Genomic DNA, 26,117 nt, shown 5'->3' with positions numbered 1-26,117 from the left:
CACTAATCTACCTGCGTCCCCACTACAGGTATCATTGTCACTACCTAATCTTACCGTGACCGAAGGTCATCTTCTAGGTCCCTACACACTATATCCTAACCCTCCCGGGCTAGTTTTCACTGCCATAAACCCCATAAAACTAGTGCTCCTTTGCCCCCGCTGTGAGAGATGGCAGAGTTGCCATCCCACCACATCGGGTATCTTCTACTATCAATTTTGCACACCAAATTCCAGCCAATCAAAAATTTGCCAATCACTACCAATCTGCTGCCAATCATCACCCTGCCAATCCTTTGCCAATCATTAAATTTTGTTTTTCTAATTTCGGGGCCAAAACACTATCCTCATCATCACAGTCTACTCACTAGTGCCTCTCGGTGCGCCAATTCATCTCCAAAGCCCGGCTTCGTAAAGCCGAGCAATGAATGCGGGTTGCTTGGTGCCGGCGGTTGGATACGTCAGGCATTCGGTGCAGGGAAGGATGCTTACCCGGGCCGAGATCCCACGCACCATCTTGGCACAGAGCCGTCCAATGGCCCGATCTCGACCTGCCGGAACGCCTCAACAAACAGGGGTCGCCATGACGACCCTTCCTATCGGGCTGCCCGCTCCGCCTAGTGAAGCACGGACGCGGCCGTTCAAAGCGCGGCCCGGCGTGAATCCCGCACGGCGGTTCTTTCGAAACTCCCGCGGATCCCCGCGGCACGCAAAGCTGCCCGGTTCGCACCGAAGGCCCGGTTCGGCTATACGTCGCTCTAACCGCTAACCCGGTTACCGTCGATGCTCCTTCGCATGCTTATACCCCGCAGCCCGTTCCTTGCTCATACATCCAGCCGTCTCCATGCTCTTTGTCATTGCACCTCCCCTGGCACACCTAGGTACACTCACAGACTTTGTCACACACCTGACCACCGCACACCTTTGCACACACTCGTCGTTCGCACACCTCACCAACACACCTCTTCGCGCTCCCTCCTCGGTCACCTCCTCTGTGACAACCACAGGTGTGCTCTCACTTGCACACCCAACCACGTGCCTCACTACCAACTCCAGCGTGCATTCCCATACGCGCTCTACCATTCCAGGTGTGCATCCTTCCATTCCAGGTGTACATCCTCTCTCACCTGCCACAACCAACTCACGCTCCGTGTCACTCTCACTACTCTTACCTCCACTCTCGGTCGCGCATTCACCCTTACTCTCGACAGCGCACTCTTTCCTCATGCACCCGTCCATTACACACCTTTCTCGCGCACACTCTCCCGTTACATCCTCCGTAACACTCACCACAGGTGTGCATTCTCCCTTACTTTTGACAGCGCACTCTTTCCTCATGCACCTGTCCATTACACACCTTTCTCACGCATCCTCTTGCGCACACTCTCCAGTTACACCCTCCGTAACACTCACCGCAGGTGTGCACTCTCTCGTTACATCCTCTGTAACACTCACTACAGGTGTGCACTCTCTCGTTACATCCTCTGTAACACTCCTCACTCCGCGCTTCCATGTGCCTCCTCGCACACACGCTACGACCAACTCACTCTCGACAGCACACTCACTCCTCGGCACGCACTTTTTCCTCACACACCCCAGAGTCGGACATTCTCGCACACCTCCTCTTTCGCACACCGTACCTGTCACACACTTCACCAACAGCCTCTCACGAACACCCGGATCCAAATCAACCCCCAAGCCGACTGAAGCTCCCCTCACATCATATACATTTCCGAATATATCGCCACTCACCTTGGCACCTCGTCTCCGCACCTCCTTCGCCACCCGCAAACTCTTTATTTGGTTATTGAGCACACAATCACGATTTGAGCACCGACCTTGCACATATTCCATTACCTCCTCCTTTATCTCCCTCTTAGTTTCCCTCCGTCTCTTCTTAATTTCACTCACCCCTTCTTCCACCTCCTTTAACTTTTGCTTCACCTCTTTTATTTCCCGGTGCGTCTCCTCTATTTCGTCCTCTAACGCCACCTTGACCGTTTCTATGTGCGTCGTCACCTCCCGGTCCTTTGTCTCCATTACTTCTGTCACCTCGTCCAACCTCATTGTCAGTCCCTCACGTACCATCTGACATTGCCTCTTCGTCGCTATCAAGTCGTCCTTGATGTCTCTTTGTGTCGCTTTTAACCCTCCTAGTACCGCAGTATTCTTTTCTACTTGATCCACTAGTTCTTTTTGTCCCACCGTCAGCTGCTCTATTTCCTGCGTCAGGTCCTCTATGCCCCCTTGTAACCTAGCCGTATTATTCCTCACCTCTTTCTCCATACGCTTCTCACCTCACTTTACCTCCTCGCGTACCCCCGAGACCTCCTCGCTTACACCTCGTCGTATCTCCTCCTTCATCTCCTCCATCTCTTTTGTAGATGCCACCCTCATCTGTCCCAATTCATCCCTCTGAGCATCCAATTTACCTTCTACCCAGATTTTCACCTCCTCTATCTGCTCTCCCATTTGTTTAATTTCCCGGGCCGATTGCTCCCCTATTTCCCGCAATTTGTTTTCCATCTTGTTTTCTAACCCCTCTAACCCATTTTTCACCCCCTCTATCTGATTCTCCTGGGCAGCTATTCTATTTTCCACCCCCGTTAACCCATTTTTCACCTCTTTTATCCCGTTGTCTAACCCTTCAAATTTATTGTCTAAACGTTCACTGGTACCCCTTGCTTCGTGCCTCATTGCCCCCATCATTCTGTTTTCCATTTTTTCACTATCAGCCCTCGCTTTGTCCCTCAATCGCTCACTATCAGCTCTCGCTTCGTCCCTCAATCGCTCACTATCAGCTCTCGCTTCGTCCCTTATTCGCTCACCCATTTTGTCCATAAGGGCCCCCATTTGTATCAAAAAAAGGTTCGAATCCACCGGTGCTGCTACGGTCACGGGCGCCGCTAAATTTGGTGCCGCTACACCCACGTGCGCGAGGACGCCATTTTGCGCGCCTGACACCTCCTCAACCACCTCCTCATTGCTCTCCTCCGTTTCCTCCCTGTGGTCCTGGATTACCCCTAACCCCTCTTCTAGTTCCCCCACCGGCATCCGATCGCCTTGACTAGCCATGGTGCGATTTCAAAGTTTGGGTTTTTTTTTTTCGAAAACAAAACAAATTTCGGCAGCTCGTAATTTTGAGCGCGTTAAGCGCGCTTCGGGTCCAATCCCACTCCCGACACCAATTGTTACGGACTGCGGATAAGATGTTGGTTTGCCGAGCGGATGGCACCGCGGCCCTAACAGTTACCCCGACTAACCCGATTCCTGAACGTTGGCCGAATCGCGCCACAGATATTCAATGGGGAAAAGACTAAAGCGAAGGATGTGAAGAAGAAGAAAGCCAAAGGGTAAGGAATACAAATATAATTTATTTACTATTTACAAGACCAAAAAAACCAAGGAGAAGGAAAGATAATAAAATAATATACAGACGAAATCAGAGACACAGTGCAATGCTAGCTTACCTACAGTCTTAATTAACCCAGGACAGAACAAACAAAAGACAGACTCATGCGGGGAATGATGACAGGAATGGCAGGAGGTGGATGGCTGGAGGGGGGGGGGGGGGGGGGGGAAGGTTCAGCTGGAACCGCAGCACGGTCGGGTCGGGGATGAGCAGCCGCCGCCCTTTCTCGATCGGCGCGTTTAGCAGCCGCCGTTCCTTCGCGGCCCCGCTCGAAACTGCCGTCAAGGCCCCGAAGCTGCTGGGGCTGAAGCTGCTGTGGCTGAAGCTGCTGTGGCTGAAACTGCTCTTTCAGGGATCCCTTACTCAACTCTCTTAATTCACCTCTCCCTTTCTTGCTTAGTCCAACCACTTCTTTCTCTCTTGCTTGGTCCAACCACTTCTTTCTCTCTTGCTTGGTCCAACCACTTCTTTCTCTCTTGCTTGGTCCAACCACTTCTTTCTCTCTTGCTTGGTCCAACCACTTCTTTCTCTCTTGCTTGGTCCAACCACTTCTTTCTCTCTTGCCTGGTCCAACCACTTCTTTCTCTCTTGCTTGGTCCAACCACTTCTTGGCTTTTGCGCGCGCGCTTTTATAGCGCCTCAGGCGATCAAGCCGCTAGTGTCCAGGACACGCCCATCGGTCAGCTCGCCTCGGCCCTGATTGGTCGGCACGGCCCTCTGGCTCCGCCCTTGATGACGATGGGCGGGCACGCCCTTCTTCCCCGAGCTGAGCACATGCTTAATGGCGGCAATTGCAGACAACAGCCAAATGCAGTTGGCAATTGACGAAAAGGGGGGTTGGAAGGGAATCTACCTTATTTCACTTGGTGCAATGGAGTATTTCAATTAATGGAAGACACAGCCTTACACTAATACACATAATAAGGATATAACTGTCAACAAGGGGGGAAATCTATGATTGGCTAACGTGTGGTGTTTATGAACTAATTACGGGACGCACTTTGACCTTTATACATAACTGGAGCAAGGAGGGCGATATTTTACAACAATTTACACAACAACAACAACAAAAAAAAACATTCTCATATCCACAACAATATATATATATATATATATATATATATATATATATATATATATATATATATATATATATATATATATGTATATTCTTATTGGTAAAAGCTGCAGTGGAAGATAGTATGTATGTGCAAGAAAATTAATTTGAGGTGAAACGGCATAAGACGTGGAAGAGTTAAAATAAATAGAAGAACTAAACTACTTGGAAAGGGAAACAAAACATGTTTGGTGCTTGATAAATGAAGATTGTTCCTGAAAGCAAATTTTAATTGGCACAGGGAAGTCGCAATGAGAATATTGTTTTGAAATCAGTAACTGAGACTAACTCTCTAACTCCATGTTTGACAGATTCCTAAAAACTCTCAGTCGCTCTCTGCCCATGTTCCTCACACTGGCGTGGATCTATGCTGTCGCTATGACAACACGGGCCATTGTACAAGAGAAGGAAGCACGTCTGGCTCAAATGATGATGATGATGGGACTGCAGGCGACTGTACATCGCACTGCCTGGTTTCTGAGCAGTTTGATGCCCTTCCTTGTTAGCTCATTTTTCCTGCTGCTTGTTCTCAAGGTGTTAATCTGCACTTTGTCATCTCTTCTACTTTTTAACATCTTGCATTTTCTTCCATTTCTTCCATTTTTTGAGAAACCATCTTGAAACCATCTTGCTCTCGGCTTCCCTACCCCCATAGGTGTTCTGTGAATTTAAGTTCTTTCCTTCGCTGTATTGCTTATTTCTTAGATTTTCTCTTCTCCCCCTAACTTCCCCGAACATCGACCACTTGTCTAACGTTTTAAATCTCTTCAAAGTCTCTTCACGTCTCTTCTCGTCACGTTACGTCACGTCTCTTCAAAGCTGTCCATGCGCGCACGCTTTCGAAGTTAAGTAACTTTTCACAATTGTGTTTTTGTCGAAACTGTATCTTTCTTTTGGTGTGTGTAACTATTGGTGTGTCTTTAATAGTATTCTTGGTGTTGGTTTTTCATACCTGTGTACAGAAAGTTAGTTCATGTCGCGTATTCTGACGCCTAGTGTAGTACTAGTAGGCTACCGTGTCTGTAGTACGAGTACAGTGTGTCAGTGTAGTACTGACGTGAAGTACAGTGTGTCAGTGTAGTACTGACGCTATCGTGTCAGTGTAGTACTGACGCCTAGTGTAGTACTAGTAGGCTACCGGGTCTGCCCTTGGCTTGAGGCTTTGTTTCTGTCTCAGCGATTCATCGATTGCGCTCGCAATTACTTTCGGTTTGAAGTGCGGTGCTATGCGCACGACTTGTTTGCCAAGAAGATAAGCAACAATGCGGGTAAACAAAAAGAGTCTTTATTCCAAAGCTCAACTATAGCACTGAAGTGCTCAGGGCTGCGCGCCCCGTGTATATCCCGAGGCCACGCCTACCCCTCGGGCGTGGCCGACATCCTCTTGGTGCGCGGAATGATGTCACCGTGCCAGCGAGCCCTCGTGTCTGCCAGAATTCCCGCGCACCTGAAGGGTCAGTTTGTGGGGCAAACGGATGACCTGGCCGAAGCGCCCTCTGGCGGCTGGCGGCATCTGGGATGCCGGGAAGTCATCTGGGATGCCTCCGGCGGCACCTGGGATGGGTGCAGGATCGGGGGTGGGGGAGGGGGGCATGCCGGCGGGGCTGGGCGGTACCGAAGGTCCGCCCGCCGGGGGGCGGCCCCGACGCGGGGGCCGAGCCACTGGCGGGGGGTGGCCCACGTCGAGGTGGGCCGGCTTGAGGCGGTCCACGGAAACGCGGTCAGGAGTACCGCCGATGTCGAGGGTGAAGTGTTTCGCCCCGGTCTCCAGCATGCGGAAGGGCCCGTCGTACGGGGGCCGCAGCGGTGTCCGGTGGGCGTCGTGGCGGACGAACACGTACTCCGCCGTGCGAAGCTCCGGGGCGACGTGCATTGGCGGGCACCCGTGGTGCGCCATCGGCACCGGGGCGAACCTCCGGGCAGTCTTCTGCAGTGCGGAGCGCTGCTGCACCGTGGACCATGGTGCCCTGGAGTCGGGGAGGAACTCGCCCGGCACCCGCAGCGGTTGTCCGAAGACCAACTCTGCCGCGGATGCACGCAAGTCGTCCTTGGGTGCCGTCCAGAGGCCCAGCAGGACCCAGGGGAGCCTGTCGACCCCCGCCGCCGTCGCGGAGGGTGGCCCGGAGCGCGGCCTTCAAGGAGCGGTGGAAGCACTTGCACAGGCCGTTGGCCTGGGGGTGGTAGGCCGTGGTGCGGTGCAGCTGGACGCTGAGCACCCGCGCAACCGCCCCCCAGAGCTCCGAGGTGAACTGGGGGCCGCGGTCGGACGAGATGTCCGAGGGGGCACCGAACCGGGCAACCCAGGTGGCGATGAACGCCTGCGCGACATCCGCCGCCGTCGTCGCCGCCAAAGGCACGACCTCCGGCCACCGGGTGGTGCGGTCCACCATGGTGAGGACGTGGGTGAAACCCCGCGAGGGGGGAAGAGGTCCCACCAAGTCCACGTGAACGTGGTCGAACCGACGTTCGGGCACCGTGAACGGGGCCAACGGGGCCTGGGTGTGGCGGTGCACCTTCGGGCGCGGGCACGCGAGGCACGTCCTGGTCCAATCGTGGACGGCCTTCCGGAGGCCATGCCAGACGAACTTGTCGGCGACCAGCCTCTGGGAGGCCTTCGTGCCCGGGTGGGACACGCCGTGGATGGCGTCAAAAACCCGGCGCTGCCAGCCCGCGGGCACGATGGGGCGAGGCCGCCCGAGGGAGACGTCGAACAAGAGGGCCGTGCCCGCACCGTTGAATGGCACCTCGGTGACGCGGAGGCCGGTGACGGCGGTCCGTAAGGCCTGGACGTCGGGGTCGGCGGTCTGGTCCGCCGCCATCCGGGCATAGTCGATCCCGAGGTGGACTGCGTGGGCGACGGACCGGGGAAGGCAATCCGCCACCGGGTTGTCCTTTCCCGCGACGTGCCGGATGTCCGTCGTGTACTCGGACACGGCCGAGAGGCGACGCTGCTGCCGGGCCGACCATGGCTCGGCGACCTTGGCCATCGCGAAGATCAGGGGCTTGTGGTCGACGAAGGCCATGAACGAACGGCCCTCGAGGAGATGGCAGAAGTGCCAGACCGCCAGGTGGAGCCCGAGCAACTCGCGGTCGAAGGTGCTGTACCGGCGTTCGTGCGGGCGAAGCTGCCGGCTGAAACGCCAGCGGTTGCCAAGCACCACGCACCCATTGCTCGTGCACCGCACCCACCGCGTAGTCCGACGTGTCGGTGGTGAGGGCGATCGGTGCATCGATTGCCGGGTGCGCGAGCATGGTGGCGTTAGCCAAGGTGAGCTTCGCGCCCACGAACGCCGCGTCCATCTGCTCGGTCCAAACAACGTCACCTTTGCCCGGCTTCCCCCGGAGGGCCTCGTGCAGGGGGCGCAGGAGCTGGGCGACGCGGGGCAGGAAACGGTGGTAAAAGTTCACCATGCCCAGCAACTCCTGGAGCCCCCTGATCGTGCGGGGGCGCGGAAACCCCTTGACCCACCTCCACCTTTGCCGGTAAGGGGGTGGCCCCGTGCCTGGTGACGCGGTGCCCCAAAAAGTCGATTTCGGCGACGCCGAACCGGCACTTGGCGGGGTTTACGATCAGGCCATGGTGGCCCAGGCGTTCGAAGAGCATGCGGAGGTGGCAGAGGTGCTCTTCGCGGGACGCGCTTGCGACGAGGATGTCGTTCAAGTAGACGTAAACGCAATCCAAGTCGCGCAAGACGCTGTCCATCAACCTTTGGAACGCCTGAGCCGCATTCTTCAACCCGAAGGGCATCCGAAGAAACTCGACGAGGCCGAATGGCGTAATGACGGCCGTCTTCGGTATGTCCTCCGGCCTGACAGGGACCTGGTGGTATCCGCGGATGAGGTCCACCTTAGAAAAGAAGGACATTTTCGCCAACCGGGCGGAAAAGTCCTGAATGTGAGGGACCGGGTAGCGGTCGGGGGTGGTGGCATCGTTGAGGTGGCGGTAGTCTCCGCACGGCCGCCATCCCCCGCCGGGCTTCGGCATGATGTGCAGTGGCGACGCCCAAGCGCTCTTGGAGCGCCGTACGATGCCCAGCCGCTCCAGCGTAGCTAACTCCGCCTTCGCCACCGCAAGCTTTGTCGGCTCGAGGCGGCATGCCCGGGCATAGACCGGTGGCCCGACGGTGGGGATGTGATGTTCCACCCCGTGCTTGACGGCCACCGCCGAGAAGGTGGGCCGCGTGAGGGCCGGGAAGCTGGGGAGGAGGCGGGTGAACTCGTACGCTGCTGGAAGCGTACAGACCAACCTCGCCGGGACCGTACCGCTCAGCAAGCCGCTTGGCGAGCCGCTCGGTGAGCCGATCAGGGAGCTGCCCAACGAACTGCTCAGCGCGCAAGCAAGCGAGCTGAACGTTTCGGCCTGGACGAGGCGTCTGTGCTTCACATCCACCAACAACCCATTTGCACATAGGAAGTCCGCACCGAGCAATGCCATGGGCACGCTGGCGGTTACGAACGTCCATTGAAAGCGTTGCCCTCTGAACCGCAGGGAGAGGCAGCGCTTCCAGAATGTGCATATGGGTGTACCGTTGGCTGCAAGCAATGCTGGGCCCCGGCCCGCGGTTCGCTTGTTGGACGTGGAGGCGGGGATAACGCTCACCTGTGCGCCTGTGTCGCAGAGGAAGCGACGCCCGGACAAAGTGTCCGTGACAAAAATGAGGCTGCCGGAAAGGCCGACGCTCAAAGCCGCTACCGAGCGCCGGCCCGGGCGTTTCCCGACTTGCTCAACGAGCACGGTGGGCAACAATTCCTAGCCTTGTGGCCAAACCTGGCGTGGAAGCGGCACCAGGTTCGCGGCGGAGGCGGAGGCTGCGGCTTTCGCGGTGGCGGTGGGCGGGGCGTGGCGGCGGCCACGAGGTGTGCATCGGCATCAGCCTCGGGATCCATGAGGTGTGCAGCAGCATCAGCCTCGGGATCCGCGACGGCCGCACTGACTCTCGCCCGGGTGTCACAAGCCACGAAAAACTTGTCGGCCTGGGTGGCCAGAGTGCGGGGTTCCTTTATTTTGGAACCGGCCAACGTGAGGCGTACCTGTGCCGGTAGCTGGCGTAGAAAGAGCGCCCGGAATAAAAAATCCGGGGCTTTGTCACCCAGCAGCGACAGCATGTAGTCCATCCGGACCGATGGTCATGTGTCGCCGAGTTCGGGAAGGTCCAGGAGGCGGTCGGCCCGTTCGCACTCCGTGAGGCCGAACGTGGCGATGAGGAGACGCTTGAGTGCCTCGTACCTGTGGTCGGCCGGTGGGTTCCGCAGGACGGACACGACTCGGGCGGCTGTGCCGGGCCCGAGGGCGGCGATGACGTGGTAATTTAAGCGTCTCATCCGCCGTTACGCCTCGAAGTTGGAACTGTGCCTCGGCCTGCACGAACCATACCTCGGCCTGAGCTTCCCAAAACTCAGGGAGCTTCACCGCGACCGCGTTGTTTGACATGGCGCGTTCTGTTGGTCAGCGGCGGCTGAACCAGCGTCGAGGTCACCAGTGAAGTGCGGTGCTATGCGCACGACTTGTTTGCCAAGAAGATAAGCAACAATGCGGGTAACCAAAAAGAGTCTTTATTCCAAAGCTCAACTATAGCACTGACGTGCTCGGGGCTGCGCGCCCTGTGTATATCCCGAGGCCACGCCTACCCCTCGGGCGTGGCCGACACCCTCTTGGTGCGCGGAATGATGTCACCATGCCAGCGAGCCATCCTGTCCGCCACAGGTCTCTATTTTTCACGTTTCACGTTCGTTCTCTGTCTCTGTTTTCATCTCAACTCAAAAAAAATAAATAATTAAACAGCTGTTCACCACCATCTCTTATCTTCCCCCATCCAAAACCTTGATCTTTTCTATCCCCGCTAATTTCACCCCAATTCCACTTTTTTGAAATACCAACTTCTGTCCTGGAAGTCCTTGGTGTCCTTGTGTTTTATACTTCTACCACCCCCCCGCCCCCCGTTCCCACGCCTCCTCCCCCCAAGCCCTCTCCCTCCCACACATCTCCCTGCTCTTAAATGTTGTGTGCTCTCAAGTGTTTGTGTGCTTCCCCTTCTCTTGTCTTCCGCTCCCTCTTTTTATATATTTTGTTTGTCTGGTTGATTTGTTTGTGAAGTAAATGTCAGCTCTTTCACGAGCCTCGATTCAGTATCCCAAAAAAAAAAAAAAAAAAAAAAAAAATGTACAGGATGGCCTAGAGGTACGCACATTCACGTCTAAGCAGTCTAGCCTGGGTTTGAATCCCGACACAGCTATAAACTTTCAGTTCGGTATTTCACAGGTATGGTGATTCATCAATGTGTGTGCCGTCCCTCGGATGGATGTTAAACTGGATGTCTCGTCTGCCAACATGGGTGGGTGAACGTTAAAGATCCCATGGTGTCCTTCTCAAAGAGTATATGAGTATCGCCCGTACCATGGCCAAATTCCAAATTCCTGCCCTAACTGGGCGAATGTCAGGCCAGGCTTTCAAATTTTTCCATGGAGCGGTTTCGGAGACATAGAGGTGAATTTTTTGGGGGGTTTTCCAAGATGACGCCTGTACCACGTGACCTATGATGTCATAATTATCATTAAAAAATTATACAGGAGGAGGAGGCACTCCTGTGGTGAAAATATCGTCTCAATCGGACCAGCGGTTGCAGAGAAAATAAATTTTAAAGGAAATGAACCCACAAAATTCCGGCGGAAGGGACATGCAAAGAAAAAAAAAGGGTGGAAAAAAAAATACATACACACTGTACATACACCGGAGGGACAGACAAACGCTGTTCCAGACGGCTTTTCCCTATGGGCTACAACATAACAACTGAGTGCTATATCATAAAGAAACAATCGCGGCCTGGTCTAAGTCAAGGCATTGTTGAGCAGGCCGAACCAAAATGGTGGCTTAAGACCCCAGTGAGGTGCATGCCACCATCTTGGTAAGGATTTTTTTTTTGTGATGAGCACCCCTAAATTATCTTCAAAAGGTGTGTTTAAATTTACCCAAATGCTCAGTTTTCATTGAGTTCCCTTCGTATGCATACAAAGTTTTGGGCCACGAGGTTTCATGGTTTTGGAGTTATGGACACACACACACACACACACACTGATACACACACACACACACACACACACACACACACTGATACACACACACTGATACACACACACTGATACACACACACACACACACACACACACACACACACACACACTGATACACACACACACACACACACACACACACACACACTGATACACACACACACACACACACACACACACACACACACACACACACACTAATACATACATACATACACACACACACACACACACACACACACACACTGATACGCACACTGATACACACACACACACACACTGATACACACACACACACACACTGATACACACACACACACACACACACACTAATACATACATACACACACACACACACACACACACACACACACACACACACACACACTGATACACACACTGATACACACACTGATACACACACTGATACACACACTGATACACACACACACACACACACACACTGACACACACACACACTGACACACACACATACACACACACACTAATACATACATACATGCACACACACACACACACACACACACACTAATACATACATACACACACACACTGACACACACACACACACACTAATACATACATACACACACACACACACACACACTAATACATACACACACACACACACACACACACACACACACACACATTGACATTTATTATTACCCTCGCCGGAGTTAAGGGTATTGCATTTGAGTCAGTTCGTTACTTGGCAAAAAAAAAATTTTTTCCAAGTATGTTGCTCACTCCGGTTTGTTTGTTTGTGTGTGTGTGTGTGTGTGTGTGTGTGTGTGTGTGTGTGTGTGTGTGTGTGTGTTTGTCTGTCCACTCACTTATACTTGCCTGCAGGTCACAATTTTAAACCAATCTTCACGAAACTTTACCAAATGGTAGAGTTCATGGTCCGACAAAATTCTATATATTTTTGGGGTCAAAAGGTCCAAAGGTCAACATAGGCCAAAGGTCAACCACTTTTTTCAAATTGCTAAAATCCTCAATTTTCATCCGATTGACTTGACATTTGAATAGGATATACATATCGGCAAACTGAATTCAACCACCAACTATTTTTGAGATCAGCACAGGCCAAAAGGTCAACATAGGCTAAAGGTCAACAACCTTTTCGTCTTTCCCTCGCGGCCCCCCTGTCTTTCCCTCATGGCCCCCCTGTACTGCCTTCCCTCGCGACCCCCCTGTACTGTCTTTCCCTCGCGGTTCCCCTGTACTGTGTTCCTGGATGTCTTTTTGTTGAATGTGTTTTAATGAATGTTTCCCCCTGTGCTGTCTTTCCCTCGCGGTCCCCCTGTACTGTCTTTCCCTCGTGATCCCCCTGTACTGTCTTTCCCTCGCGGTCCCCCTGTACTGTCTTTCCCTCGTGGTCCCCCTGTGCTGTGTTCCTGGATGTCTTTTTGTTGAATGTGTTTTAATGAATGTTTCCCCCTGTGCTGTCTTTCCCTCGTGGTCCCCCTGTACTGTCTTTCCCTCGCGGGCCCCCTGTACTGTCTTTCCCTCATGGTCCCCCTGTACTGTCTTTCCCTCACGGTCCCCCTGTACTGTCTTTCCCTCGTGGTCCCCCTGTACTGTGTTCCTGGATGTCTTTTTGTTCAATGTGTTTTAATGAATGTTTCCCCCTGTGCTGTCTTTCCCTCGCGGTCCCCCTGTGCTGTCTTTCCCTCGTGGTCCCCCTGTACTGTCTTTCCCTCACGGTCCCCCTGTACTGTCTTTCCCTCGTGGTCCCCCTGTACTGTGTTCCTGGATGTCTTTTTGTTGAATGTGTTTTAATGAATGTTTCCCCCTGTGCTGTCTTTCCCTCACGGTCCCCCTGTGCTGTCTTTCCCTCGTGGTCCCCCTGTACTGTCTTTCCCTCACGGTCCCCCTGTACTGTCTTTCCCTCGTGGTCCCCCTGTACTGTGTTCCTGGATGTCTTTTTGTTGAATGTGTTTTAATGAATGTTTCCCCCTGTGCTGTCTTTCCCTCGTGGTCCCCCTGTACTGTGTTCCTGGATGTCTTTTTGTTGAATGTGTTTTAATGAATGTTTCCCCCTGTACTGTCTTTCCCTTGTGGTTCCCCTGTACTGTCTTTCCCTCGTGGTCCCCCTGTTCTGTCTTTCCCTCGCGGTCCCCCTGTGCTGCGTTCCTGGATGTCTTTTTGTTGAATGTGTTTTAATGAATGTTTCCCCCTGTACTGTCTTTCCCACGCGGTCCCCCTGTACTGTGTTCCTGGATGTCTTTTTGTTGAATGTGTTTTAGTGAATGTTTCCCCCTGTACTGTCTTTCCCTCGTGGTCCCCCTGTGCTGTCTTTCCCTCGTGGTTGTCAGCTCTTTCACGAGCCTCGATTCAGTATTTAAAAAAAAAAAAAAAAAACATTTCAAATTTCTAAAATCCTCAATTTTCATCCGATTGACTTGAAATTTGAATACGATTTACATATCGGCTAACTGAATTCAACCACCAACTATTTTAGAGATTAGCTTTAGCCAAAAGGTCAGCATAGGCCAAAGGTCAACCACTTTTTTCAAATTTCTAAAATCCTTAATTTTCATCCGATTGACTTGAAATTTGAATAGGATTTACATATCGGCTTACTGAATTCAACCACCAACTATTTTTGAGATCAGCATAGGCCAAAAAGTCAATATAGGCCAAAGGTCAACCACTTTTTACAAATCTCTAAAATCCTCAATTTTCATCTGATTGACTTGAAATCTGAATAGGATTTGCACATCAGCTTACTGAAACCAACCACCAACTCTTTTTGAGGTCAACTTAGGCCAAAAGGTCAACATAGGCCAAATTTCTAAAATTGTCAATTTACTCAGATTAACTTAAACTTTGAAGACGATTTGCATATCAGGTCACTGAATTCAACCACAAATTATTTTTCAGGTCAAAAGTATTCTCTACTGAGTGGCATTCTGCTTTGTACTGTTTTGCCAAGTGTCACTCTATGAGTGATTTTTCATTTGTTTGTTTGTCTGTCTGTCTGTTTGTCCGCACAGAATAAATATGATTTTTCTCTACAACCGTTGGTCGGATTGACAGGAAATTTTCACCATAGGTGCAACTCCACCTGTAGAATTTTTAATCGTTATTATGACGTGGTGCGGGTGCCATCACGTGGTATGGCCGCAATCTTGGAAAAACCTATAAAATTTGCTCCTCTATATCTCTGAAAGCGCTGCATAGAAAAAATTGAGACATGGCTCATTGTAAAGAACTCTCCATAGGGAATAAAATATGTTAATGATGATGTAATAGGTTCTTCCATTATGACGTCATAATTCGACAAGTACAAAACTTCATCCAATCAAGATGAAATTTCTTTAGCGTCATCTTGGGCTAAATTGGTGGAGAAAAAAATGACGTCATCGGTCACGTGGTTCGGCCGCCATATTTGTTTTAACACAAAAGCCTTAAAAACACTAAAAACACGTCCTCGCGAGGATCTGCAATCTCTGATTGCTCTTTGTTGTTATAAATGTAGAAATGAAGGCCTCCTTTTCTTGCACTTCTCTATTATATTTGCCTTAGTTGCAATATCAATATTGAAACAGCACTGCACTGATAAGTGCATTGATCTAATAATTATATTTTTGCTGTTATCCTGATTAACTGTTTGACACTGTTTAACATTATTGTTATTGCTTGACAATGTCTCTGCCATATACATTCTGTATTATTTGTTTCATTTTTCCTACTCCAGAAAACAGTTTAAATGTGTTGGACTGAATTGTACAAGTCGTAAGTTCACTTTCTAATTGCTTTAAGTAGAATAATCTGTCCACTAGATTTTTCATTAGCAATTCCATTTTGCTTCTGGGTTTTCATTAATTTCTGTGGTTTGTACTTTCTCTTTCACAATACCGTTATTAATGTTATCCTATTTGTCACATGCTCTCGACTGCAGTTGGGCAATGTGTTGACGAATAGCAACGTGGTTCTACTTTTCATCTTCTTGGCAACCTTTTCAATGGCAACAGTCGCGCAGAGCTTCCTTCTCAGCACATTCTTCTCCAAAGCAAGCCTTGCATCTGCCTGTGCTGGCATCATTTACTTTTTGCTTTACCTGCCTTACGCAATGAGCATCGTTTGGCAGGATCAACTTACTTTCAGCATCAGGGCCTCACTCGTAAGTACTTTCATTGTTGAGGATGTTCATAATCAGCACATAACAACGTAAAAGGCTGTATATATTTGCTGCATATATTTGCTTCACTTTACATCAGCTGCAATAGAAATACTTGTCAGATCTTTCAACTTGGTAACGTTGCACTTTGCCACTACTGCACTTTTCCTCTCCCACAGAGTTTGATTTCTACAGTGGCATTTGGATATGGTGTGGAGTGCATCGCTGAACTTGAGGAACAAGGAAGTGGTGCACAGTGGAGCAATGTCGCATTGAGTCCCAGTGAAGAATCCTCATACTCCTTATTGACTTCCATCCTTTTTATGCTACTTGACACCATGGTTTACGCACTTGCCACTTGCTACATTGAGAATGTCTTTCCAGGCATGGGTTCCACCTTACACAAAGACGTTTTCCTTCTTTGTGAACTTCTGCTGAATGTCTATCATTTCTGCTATTCAAAATTTTACTTGCTTGGTGAGGAAACTTGGAATATAGTATTAAAGTACGAAGGTTTTGACAAGGTAACACGAAGAAGGCTCTTGGTTAAGGTGAGGCCTTTTGGGTTGACTGGTACAGTAGCCAACTAGTTTGGAAACGAGCTTAGTGATTGGACATTAAGAGTGGCTGTGAACATTAGTGTGTTGCGCTGGGAAGATGTAAGTAATCGGGTACCCCAAGGATCAATTATAGGACTGATATTATTCATAATTTACATCAATGATCTGGACAGGGGGCTCTAAGAGTCAGCTTTCCAAATTTGCAGATGACACTAATCTTAGAGATAGACAGCAGAGAGAGGGTGGAGAGGGGGGTTGTGGAGGGGTCACATTCAGGAAAGTCTGGATACTTTAATGGAATGGACAAAATTGTCAGATGCAGTTCAACATAGGGAAATGCAAGGTGCTAGGGTTGGGTAGGAATAATGGAAATCGGGATTACATAATGCAAAGGGCAGTCTTGGAACATGTGACACAGGAGAAAAGGATTTTGGGTGTTAATCGATACATAGGTGGGGTTTGGGGTGGTAAGCAAACTACACAGTACCAGGCAGCCATGGGAAAACTAACAGGGTTTTAGATTATATTTTGTAGGCTTAAATTATAATTCAAGAGGTAGTGTTAACTCTGTACAGGAATTTAGTGAGGCCTCATCTAGAATATTGTGCCCAGTTTTGGTCACCACGTCTGAAGACGGACATAGCTGCCATAGAGAGTTCAGCAATGAGCAACTAGATTGATTCCAGGGACTAAGCTATGAGGAGCCGCTGAAGGAGACAGGACTTTATTTATATGTTAAAGTAACCAGATTACTCTGTCCATCTATCCCTCTGTTTTTTGCCATTACGGCATTACGTCTGGGACGTCATTACAGCATTACGTCTAGTGCTTGGCTAGGCCTTTACGGTGGTGTATTATTCGTGACTCAATGGGAATTGTATTTTACTAATTGAAAAAAAAAATACGTGAAGTCTGATCCCTGGGAACATAAAGGAAATACTTAATATTGTTTTTTGCCGAATAAGTGTAAAATTAACGCTGGGTTGTTAGAAGTAAGGAAGTAAGAAAAGATGTACAGCCTGGTGTTGGCTTAGCGCTTAGGGTGCCGGCTTGGGATCCGAGGATCCTGGGTTCGAATCCTGGTCGATCGTTGAATTAATGCCAGGGGGGTTGACTCAGCCTGTCATCCTTCCTAGGTCGGCAAATTGAGTACCAGCTCACTGGTAATTCCCTGTGTGTCGCAAGAGGCGACTAACAGGGTTAGCGGCAGGAAGGGCATTAGGCTGTAAAACATTGCTTCAAAAAGGGGACCACGGTGCCCGAAAAAGGCCAACCCCTGCTCTGTGGGGAAAATGGCCTCTCAAGGTGGTTCTTTTTCGAACTGTAAGATGTACAAGTTATGTTATTCAACTACCATCAGCGAAGGGACGATTCATTGCTGGTACATTATAAAGGAGGCGAATACGAGGGGATTTCATTGAGATGTTTAAGATAATAGACAAAATAAGTGCAGACGAGTTTTTCACCGAAGAGACAGTTATAGGACCAGAGGCCATATCCTGAAAGTAAAGAAGATTAGAGTTAGGACATTACTAAGTTAAGGGTTGTTCAGTCAGTGAGTAGTTAATGCATGGAATGCAATCCCTGGAAAGGTAGTGTCATCAGAAACAACAACAACATGCATTTTAAGGCCATTTTCCCTGCTGGAGCGGGGGTTAGCCTTGATATGATGACATGACGATGATGACTTGACCCCATGACAATCTTCTCCATTTTGCCCTATTTTCTGCATCTCTCCTTGTTAACCCCCTTGCCCGCATTTCTTCTTCCACCATCTTTAGCCAAGTCTTTCTCGGTCTTCCCCGTCCTCTACTTCCTTCTACATTCATTTCCATCACTCTTCTCAACCAGTCACTTTCATCCTTCCTCAACCCATGACCAAACCATCTCAACCTGTTCCTCTTCACAGCATCAATCACAGGCTCTATTCCCATCATCTTTCGCAATTCATCATTTGTCTTTCTCTCTCTCAACGATACTCCGCACATCCACAGTGTCATCAGAAAGAGTAGATATAATTGGAATTAGAAAGGTACATCTATGCATTGGAGATAGAGGAGTACAGGGATATTTGTAGGACTTGTGGGTAGCTTGTAGGTGGATGAGTGATGGTTTCTGGGGTTAGAGTATCACAGACATGATGCTCCTCTTCCTGCATCAGAATTCCTTGTAAGTGGTTACTTTGTATACCACCAGCCATTTTGTGACCTGACAAACCCATTACCTTTTACCGATATTGAGTAACTAGGCAGGTTAAATCAGCTGTACATCAAAATATGTGAAGCTTTCAACATCGTGTCTTGACTCACATGTTGTTGACCTTTGTTTGGTTGCTTTTTTTCCTCAGGAAAATATGGAGTTCCACGTCCATGGTACTTCCTTTTCATCAAGAGCTACTGGTGTGGTTCATCACAGTCTGATGTACATCCCATTCCTAGCAGAAACAAACAATGCAGCAAAGGTGAACAGTGCAGCAGTTTTTAAAATGCGGAACTACACCTACCGGGGTATTCTTTTTGTGGTGCAGGAACAAACTTGGAAATGAGCAACCAGACCTGGGTGTTGTGTACATTTTGGCACTAACTCATCAATCGTTTGAACATGACTTGTCTTTGAGGCTGTTGGCCCATCAATTAATTACCTCCACCACCAAAGGTGGATGGAGGTTATGTTTTCACCCCTGTCTGTCTGTTTGTTTGTCTGTTTGTTACTTGCAAAATCGAAGATTTTTCAAGTATATTAATTGGTTGCGTTTGTTATTCTGTCTGTCTGTCTGATTGTCACTCACCTACAGGTCACAATTCTAAACCGATCGTCATGAAACTTCACCAAGTTGTAGAGGTCGTCACAATTGAGAAGCCTATTGATTTTGAGGTCAAATGCCAAAGGTCAACTGGAGGTCGAATTTCTAAAATCGCCATTTTTCACCCGATTGACTTGAAAATTGAACAGCATTTGTATATTGAGTCAATAAATTGGGAAATTAACTATTTTTCAGGTCAAAAGGTCAACAACTTCCTGTACAACTGTACAACGGTTTCCTGTACAACTCAAGGTCAAACTTCCAAAATCATCAATTTTCATCTGAAAAACCATTAATTTTCATCCGATTGACTTGAAAATTGAACAGCATTTGCACATTGAGTCACTAAATAGGGAAACCAACTATTTTTGAGGTCAAAACGTCAAAGGTCAACTCAAGGCCGAACATCCAAAATCATCATTTTCATCTGAAAAACCATCAATTTTCATCCGATCGATTTGAAAATGTAACAGCATTTGCATATTGTCTCACTGGATTGGGAAACCAACTCTTTTTGAGGTTAAAAGGTCAAAGGTCAACTCAAGGCCAAACTTCCAAAATCATCAATTTGCATCTTGAAAAATCGTCACTTTTCATCCTATTGACCCGAACTTTGATCAAAATTGTTAATTTTAATCTTGATGAAATGGACAATTTGATGTATCCATGGAAAGTCTTTTTTTGTGTGGGGGGGGGGGGGGGGGTGGATTTTTCGAGTATTGTGCTCTGCATGATGTCTTTCTTGTTTTTATTGTTACTTTATTCACAACCATGCAATCTTTGTACTTTTGACAACTTGTGATTTATTGTGTTTAGTTTCTCATTCAATGGTCACCTTTTGTGCATCATCTAAAATAATTCTAACAAACCGTCATTGTAATGATAGTGTTTAAATGTTGAAAACAATGCTGTGGACAAATATTTACGTCATGTGAATGTCCTGAACAATAGGGTCCAGAGACAACACGAGAGAGTAGTTTATGATTGGCAAAATGGAATTATTAGAGATGCGACTGATTTGCACTTTGGATGAAGATGTATTTGGACAAGACAAAAAAAAGCTATGTAATTGTGTATCCTGAATTATTTATCTGAAAATAGAATATTATGATCATCTTATTTATGTTCAGGAGCAAAATTATATAATTGATGATATCCTGCAGGAGACCTAACAGCACTCTATCCCACAGCCTTGCTGGAGGATGAACCAACTCATATGCCTATTGGAGTGGCCATTTGTGACCTTGTCAAGGCTTACAATGAAGGGCGCAAGTTGGCAGTCAATGGACTGACTATCAACTTCTACCAAGGCCAAATCACCTCTTTTTTGGGGCACAACGGTGCTGGGAAAACCACAACTATGTAGGAGTGGCATGAAAAACAAAATCTTACTTTGTTCTAATATATGGTCATTAAACAGGGAGCCAAAATGTATCTGGTTGGTAAATGGTTGTACACAGTTACTTGAAAATGTTTGTATTCAATATCTGAATTGTTTAAACCGCCATACCCCTGGGGTGTTCAAAAGGTTCAACAAAGAGATTCTCATCAAAGTCCAAAATGCACTAAAAAAAAGTATAAGGGGGTATACAGAAAAAGTATACAGAAAATAAAAATACTTTTACAATTTTGCTTCTGACTTCACGATCCGACTGCCCAGGCCTGTAGTTGAACTCGAGTGGATTTGGGCAGAAATTTGGAGCTCAGCCAGGGCACTGGCAATATCTCACCTACTTTTTGCAAATTATCCCTTGGGTACTTAACATCCTGTACCACAGATTCTTAACTGCTGGTCTGCGGATGGAAAGCTACTGAGAATTTTTTTTTACTGCCACTCACCCGCTAGCGATGCCCAACGAATCTATATATAATGGAGCAAGTGTATATATGTATCATGTACTCCAGGGATGGGTCCAGGATTTTATGAAAGGGAAGGGTTGGGTCCAGAAATGAAGGGAATAGGGTGCATACTCACCTCGATGCTGCGAGCGCAAAGCCATCAATGCGTGGGTTTCGGGTCCTACTCAAGGGGCTCGGAAGCTTTGAGATTTTAGGTGCCCTCAGGTGCAGTCTGAGCATCTGCTGACCACATTGGCTACATATTTGGAGGGGTGGCGTGAATTTTTGGTTCGATTGTAAAATAAATTTTATTTGTCTTTTAATTATTAATTTTGACGTGATTGAGATGGAACCTGTAGCTTTGCAACCTAAAGTGACATCACTTACTCAACAATCCTTTTGCAATGTACTCCAGAACAAAACATGCTTATTGTAGTAATTAAGTCGTAGTATCTGAATTCGTTCAGGAACTCCCAGAATGGATTGGTCACGAATATTCATGTGTACTATAACTTATTTAGCAACCAGAAACAGTTCCCCTGCCGACTGTGTATGTTCCTGAATATACGGCGAGTCGTTCTATTTGTTCTTTATATATATTTATTTATATATATATATATATATATATATATATATATATATATATATATATATATATATATATATATATATATACAGTATATATATATATATATATATATATAGATATATATATATATATATATATATATATATATATATATATATTATATATATATATATATATATATATATATATATATATATATATATGTATATATATATATATACATACATACATATATATATACATATATATATATATATATATATATATATATATATATATATATATATATATATATATATATATATATATATATATATATATATATAATATATTGTATATAAATATATTTTACACACGAGTGAAGAACCCGTTCCGAGCCTCTGACCAGGCCTAAGGTTTGATCTCTTCTTAGGTGCCATGATGGCACATGGCAGGGAAGTGCAATGGGCAGGATTTTTTTTGTTTTTATGAGTACAATAAGGAGTTTTCAAGTCATTCCATTAGGGCACATCATGTGTATTGGAAGATAGGCGATATCAGAGGCAGCTAAACTAGGCAATTTTCTCAACTGGGTGATGATTAAAAAAAACTAAATATTACTGTAAAAAGTTAATAGAGATGTATGACATGGTGAAGTATAGACCGTGAAGACCATTAATTACGTGGTTTCCATTTGGTGGTCCGCGGTCATTTATTGCAGACCTTTGCCATTCCCTGTTGAGAAACAGGTTAATAACTACTGTGAGTCCAGCTAATGTACGGTGCGCTAGCACTTAGGATACCCTGCTTAACATGCTTAACGTCCAACTGAGTGAGGGCACATTTTGTGATTCAACAAAGAGTCTCTAAAGCACCAATCAGGCAGTTTATCATTAGGCCAATATAATCTAACCCAGCCTAGACATCTCAAAGGGAAGATCGTGTGCTACATGTGCTCCTGTCAGACAATATATATATTTCTTAACAATTTATATCCGATTATGAATTGAAAAAGCAAAAATAGAAACGTTGACCTGTCTTGCATTTTCGTGAATATCTCGTTTATAGAACCTTTGAATGCCCTTTATATAGCAGCTGACCTTTGGTGATTGGTCAGTAAGTTTGTATTGTTATAATTATTACAAAGCAATGAATAGCTCTGATAAATAGTTGTTATTCCGCAGAGTGATGCGTGCTTGGAGTATGCAAAGCTTTTGGGTTGATTGCCACTTCAAAACTTTAATTCAAGTTCACTATAACTTTGTGGTGCTTTTTGAAATAATTATTTTACCACAATAATCTCATTTTCAGTAGAAACTTGCTTTCCCTGTTATTCCTGTTTTTGATTAGATTTTTGTTGACAATAAATTTCAAACTTAGTAATTGCTCCACCTTGTTTGTTATCTCGGTTGCCTCAATGTTTGCTTTTATAAGGTACATTAAAGGACGAATCACTTTGTTATCGGTTTTAAGTCTCAATACCTGAAAGGCAAATTTCCTCAAGCATCGTTATTTTTCAAATTCCTCGAGAAAGGATACATCAATTGACCTTGACTTTTTAAAATGGTAAAATTAGAACCCCATCATACTGTCAGGCTTAACACAACATTGAAGAAATATTCAACCAAATTATTGAAAGAAAACACCTGTCTGTCCTTCCCATCTTTCCACTAGGTCAATTCTAACAGGCCTGTTTCCTCCTACGTCTGGCACTGCATATGTGTTAGGCAGAGACATCCGTACAGAAATGAACAACATTCGGAAAGGCCTGGGAATGTGTCCACAACACAACATACTCTTCAATGGGTAAGTCTTTGGAAGCACCTGTTTGGTGGTGTTATTGCATTCCATTGTCGGTCCTTTGTCAGCCTGATACAAAGCATATTGTTCGTAGCATTCATTAGATCACGATTAATAATCCATGTGAAGCTTGTGTGATATACCACGATGAATGACATCACATACAAACATAGACGTGTCCTATTAGGGACACATCAGGCTGGCAGGATGGATTAGGAGTACGCACACTCACCTAGTAGCTACAGCTGTGAAGCCTGGGTTCGATCTCAACCCAGGTATAAACTTTAATCCCGGTGTTTCACAGACAGTGTGATTCATCAATGTGTGTGCTGTCCCACAGATGGAGATTAAGCGGGCATCTCACCTGCCAGCATTAGTTGGTGGATGTTAAAGATCCCACGGTGTCCTTCGCAAAGACGAGGCGAGCTATCAGCACCATGGCCAAATTAGAAATTCCTGCGCTGACATACAGGGGGCACTGAATCAATGGCACAGGCGTGGTCTCAGCTAATAATGCTGCATAGGAAATAATAATAAGAATGAGACCTCAAGTGTCAGGTTTAGGCAGGGTTTCTTGGTGGAAGGTGGGATGTAGGCAAAGAGGGCGGTCCGTAAGTTGTTCCAGAACAAGTACAGTTGACAATGAAAACAAGGCATTAATTTACCAAAAGCATTTTCACAGTATTTTTTTTTTTTTGTATACAAGATCGAGGCTCGTGTGAGAGCTAACATCAATCACAAAAAAAAAACAACAAACAGACACACAAAACATACAATAAAGGGAGCGGGAGACAAGATGGGGAGAGAGAGGGAAGCACACAAGTACAACAGCAGAGAACAAGGACAACGGAAGATCTGTGGGAGGGAGAGGGCTTGGGGATAGGAGGAATGGAAAGGGGGGTGGGGGGGAGAACGCATGGATACTGCTAGAAATTCCAGGAATGAAAAAGTCGGTATTTCGAAATAAAGTGGATCTTGAGTGAATTAACAGGGGTAGAAGAGATCAAGGTTTTCGATGGGGGAAGATAAGAGATGGTGGTGAACAGCTGTTTTAAAGACCTGGAGGGAGGAGTGGGATTGAAGGGAGTGAGTCAGTTTGTTCCAGAGGCGGGAGAAAAGAGGAATGAAGGAGTGAAGGTGAGCAGAAAGTCTAGATTTGGGCAATTTCACCAGGAGAGGGTTGCAGGCAGATCTTGTGCGACCTGTAGGAATATTTGGGGGACAGAGCACAGATAGAGCTGGGGGAGCAAGGCCGGAGAGGGGTCGGTAGAAGACAGAAAGACCATCTACCTGCCTGCGGTGAGTAAGTGAAAGGCCCTCATAGTTAGCTTCATCGCAGAAGATTCCAATGATTCTGAACGCTTTGGTTTCAACAGCGTGAAGCCGAGCTAGGTGTGAGGCAGGAGCACCGGCCCAGAGGGGGGGAACAGTATTCCATTGAGCTGTGGAGTGTGGATGAAAGCTTTGTATGTGGTGAGGAGCTCAGGTGTGCCAAGGAAGGACTTCGCATGATGGAGGATGCCCAGTCGGCGACTGGCTTTGGGGGCCAGCTTGGAAATGTGGTTTTCCCAGGAAAGATCATGGCAGATAGTGAGACCCAAAAGCTTGAGTGACAGAACTTCTTCAGGAGGATTGTTCAGACAATAGATTCCAATGTGGAATCTGCAACCACTTATTTGATTATTTACAAGATGACATTGTCAATAAAATGTCGCACCAGATTTTGTTAAATATCGAGCAAAACATTGTCCCGTTCATCCTTCAGAGTAGGTGGAAGCTCACTGGATTAAATCAAGAGGATGTTGATTAACGTAAGTTAACCAGCGTGGAAAGCAAAGAGAAGCTGATTTTTGGGTGTTAACTCTTCATGGGGCAAAATAGAGTATGTGTTTTTCCTATGCTGTGCCCTCTCTGTTGCTCTGAGGTCAGTTTAACACCCAAACCTCAGCTTCTCCTTGCTTATTACATTCTTCAATCCACGTCCTGTTGATTTAATCCATTGCTCTACCTGTCTGCCGATGCAGCTCAGCACTGGCCTTCAGGGGCAACATTAGTCGACTAGTCCAGGGGAATTTTAAAAGTTTTTTTTTTTTTAAAGTCTGGTATGACTCGGGTGGGCTTCGGACCACTGACCTCCCCCAGTCAGAGTGGACACTAAAAATTACACCTTCAAGTCTGGTTGATCATTGGTTTGTGGGTTCCAGTATCTGTGCCTGTGATGTTGGAGTACCTCATACAATGATTGTTTCATGTCCATGCAATGGATAGATATTCATTTCTGTACCAAGTTACAAGGTTTCATAATAATCAAGTATTCTCTGTTCTATTTCATCAACAAAGTAAGGTGTTTTTGTTTCTAAAGTTATTTCTGAAAAGACCGTCTTTTTGGTTATTTCCTTTTACATTTAGACAACAGGATAGCTTAGTAGTTAGCAAGCTCATCTGAAGCTGGAATGATATTGTCGACTGAGATCTATGATGGGTTTCATCCATTATGATGGAATAACGACTGACCAAAACTGCTGTCTGCTGAAATTATATTCATTGTCAGACTTTTTCAGAATGACAGCATTGTCTAAAGCACTCATCAAGCAGAGAACACATTGAGTAGTTTGTTATTGCTCTTCCCAGCAGTCATTAGGGAGGAAATTTGGAATTTGGCCAGGGTACCAGCATGTATTGGCCTAACCCTAATCCTAACCCCAACCCTAACCCTAACAACTTTGGAGGGAAAGATATGCAAATCAGGTAGTGGGAATCTTTAATGTCCACCAACAAATGTTAGAAGACAGGACACCCATAA

The 26,117-nt window shown here is 47.0% G+C and overlaps 1 protein-coding gene across 1 annotated transcript in view; it reads left to right on the top strand.

The window, feature by feature from the left end:
* The window catches only part of LOC137416307 (phospholipid-transporting ATPase ABCA1-like), a 203,631-nt gene that overhangs the window by 38,562 nt on the left and 138,952 nt on the right, over nucleotides 1-26,117 (top strand). Inside the window, exons 11-16 of the mRNA XM_078771422.1 lie at nucleotides 4,838-5,060; nucleotides 15,526-15,747; nucleotides 15,924-16,128; nucleotides 18,652-18,765; nucleotides 20,298-20,469; nucleotides 23,189-23,320. Of these exons, the coding sequence (XP_078627548.1) occupies nucleotides 4,838-5,060; nucleotides 15,526-15,747; nucleotides 15,924-16,128; nucleotides 18,652-18,765; nucleotides 20,298-20,469; nucleotides 23,189-23,320 (1,068 nt within the window). The remainder of the gene's footprint in view (nucleotides 1-4,837; nucleotides 5,061-15,525; nucleotides 15,748-15,923; nucleotides 16,129-18,651; nucleotides 18,766-20,297; nucleotides 20,470-23,188; nucleotides 23,321-26,117) is intronic.

The sequence above is a fragment of the Myxine glutinosa genome, chromosome 1, assembly GCF_964187855.1.
Source record: "Myxine glutinosa chromosome 1, kmMyxGlut1.1, whole genome shotgun sequence".
In the NCBI taxonomy this organism is placed as follows: Eukaryota; Metazoa; Chordata; class Myxini; order Myxiniformes; family Myxinidae; genus Myxine; species Myxine glutinosa.
Note: the sequence above shows the minus strand (reverse complement) of the source record. Positions and strands in the feature narration are given on the sequence as shown.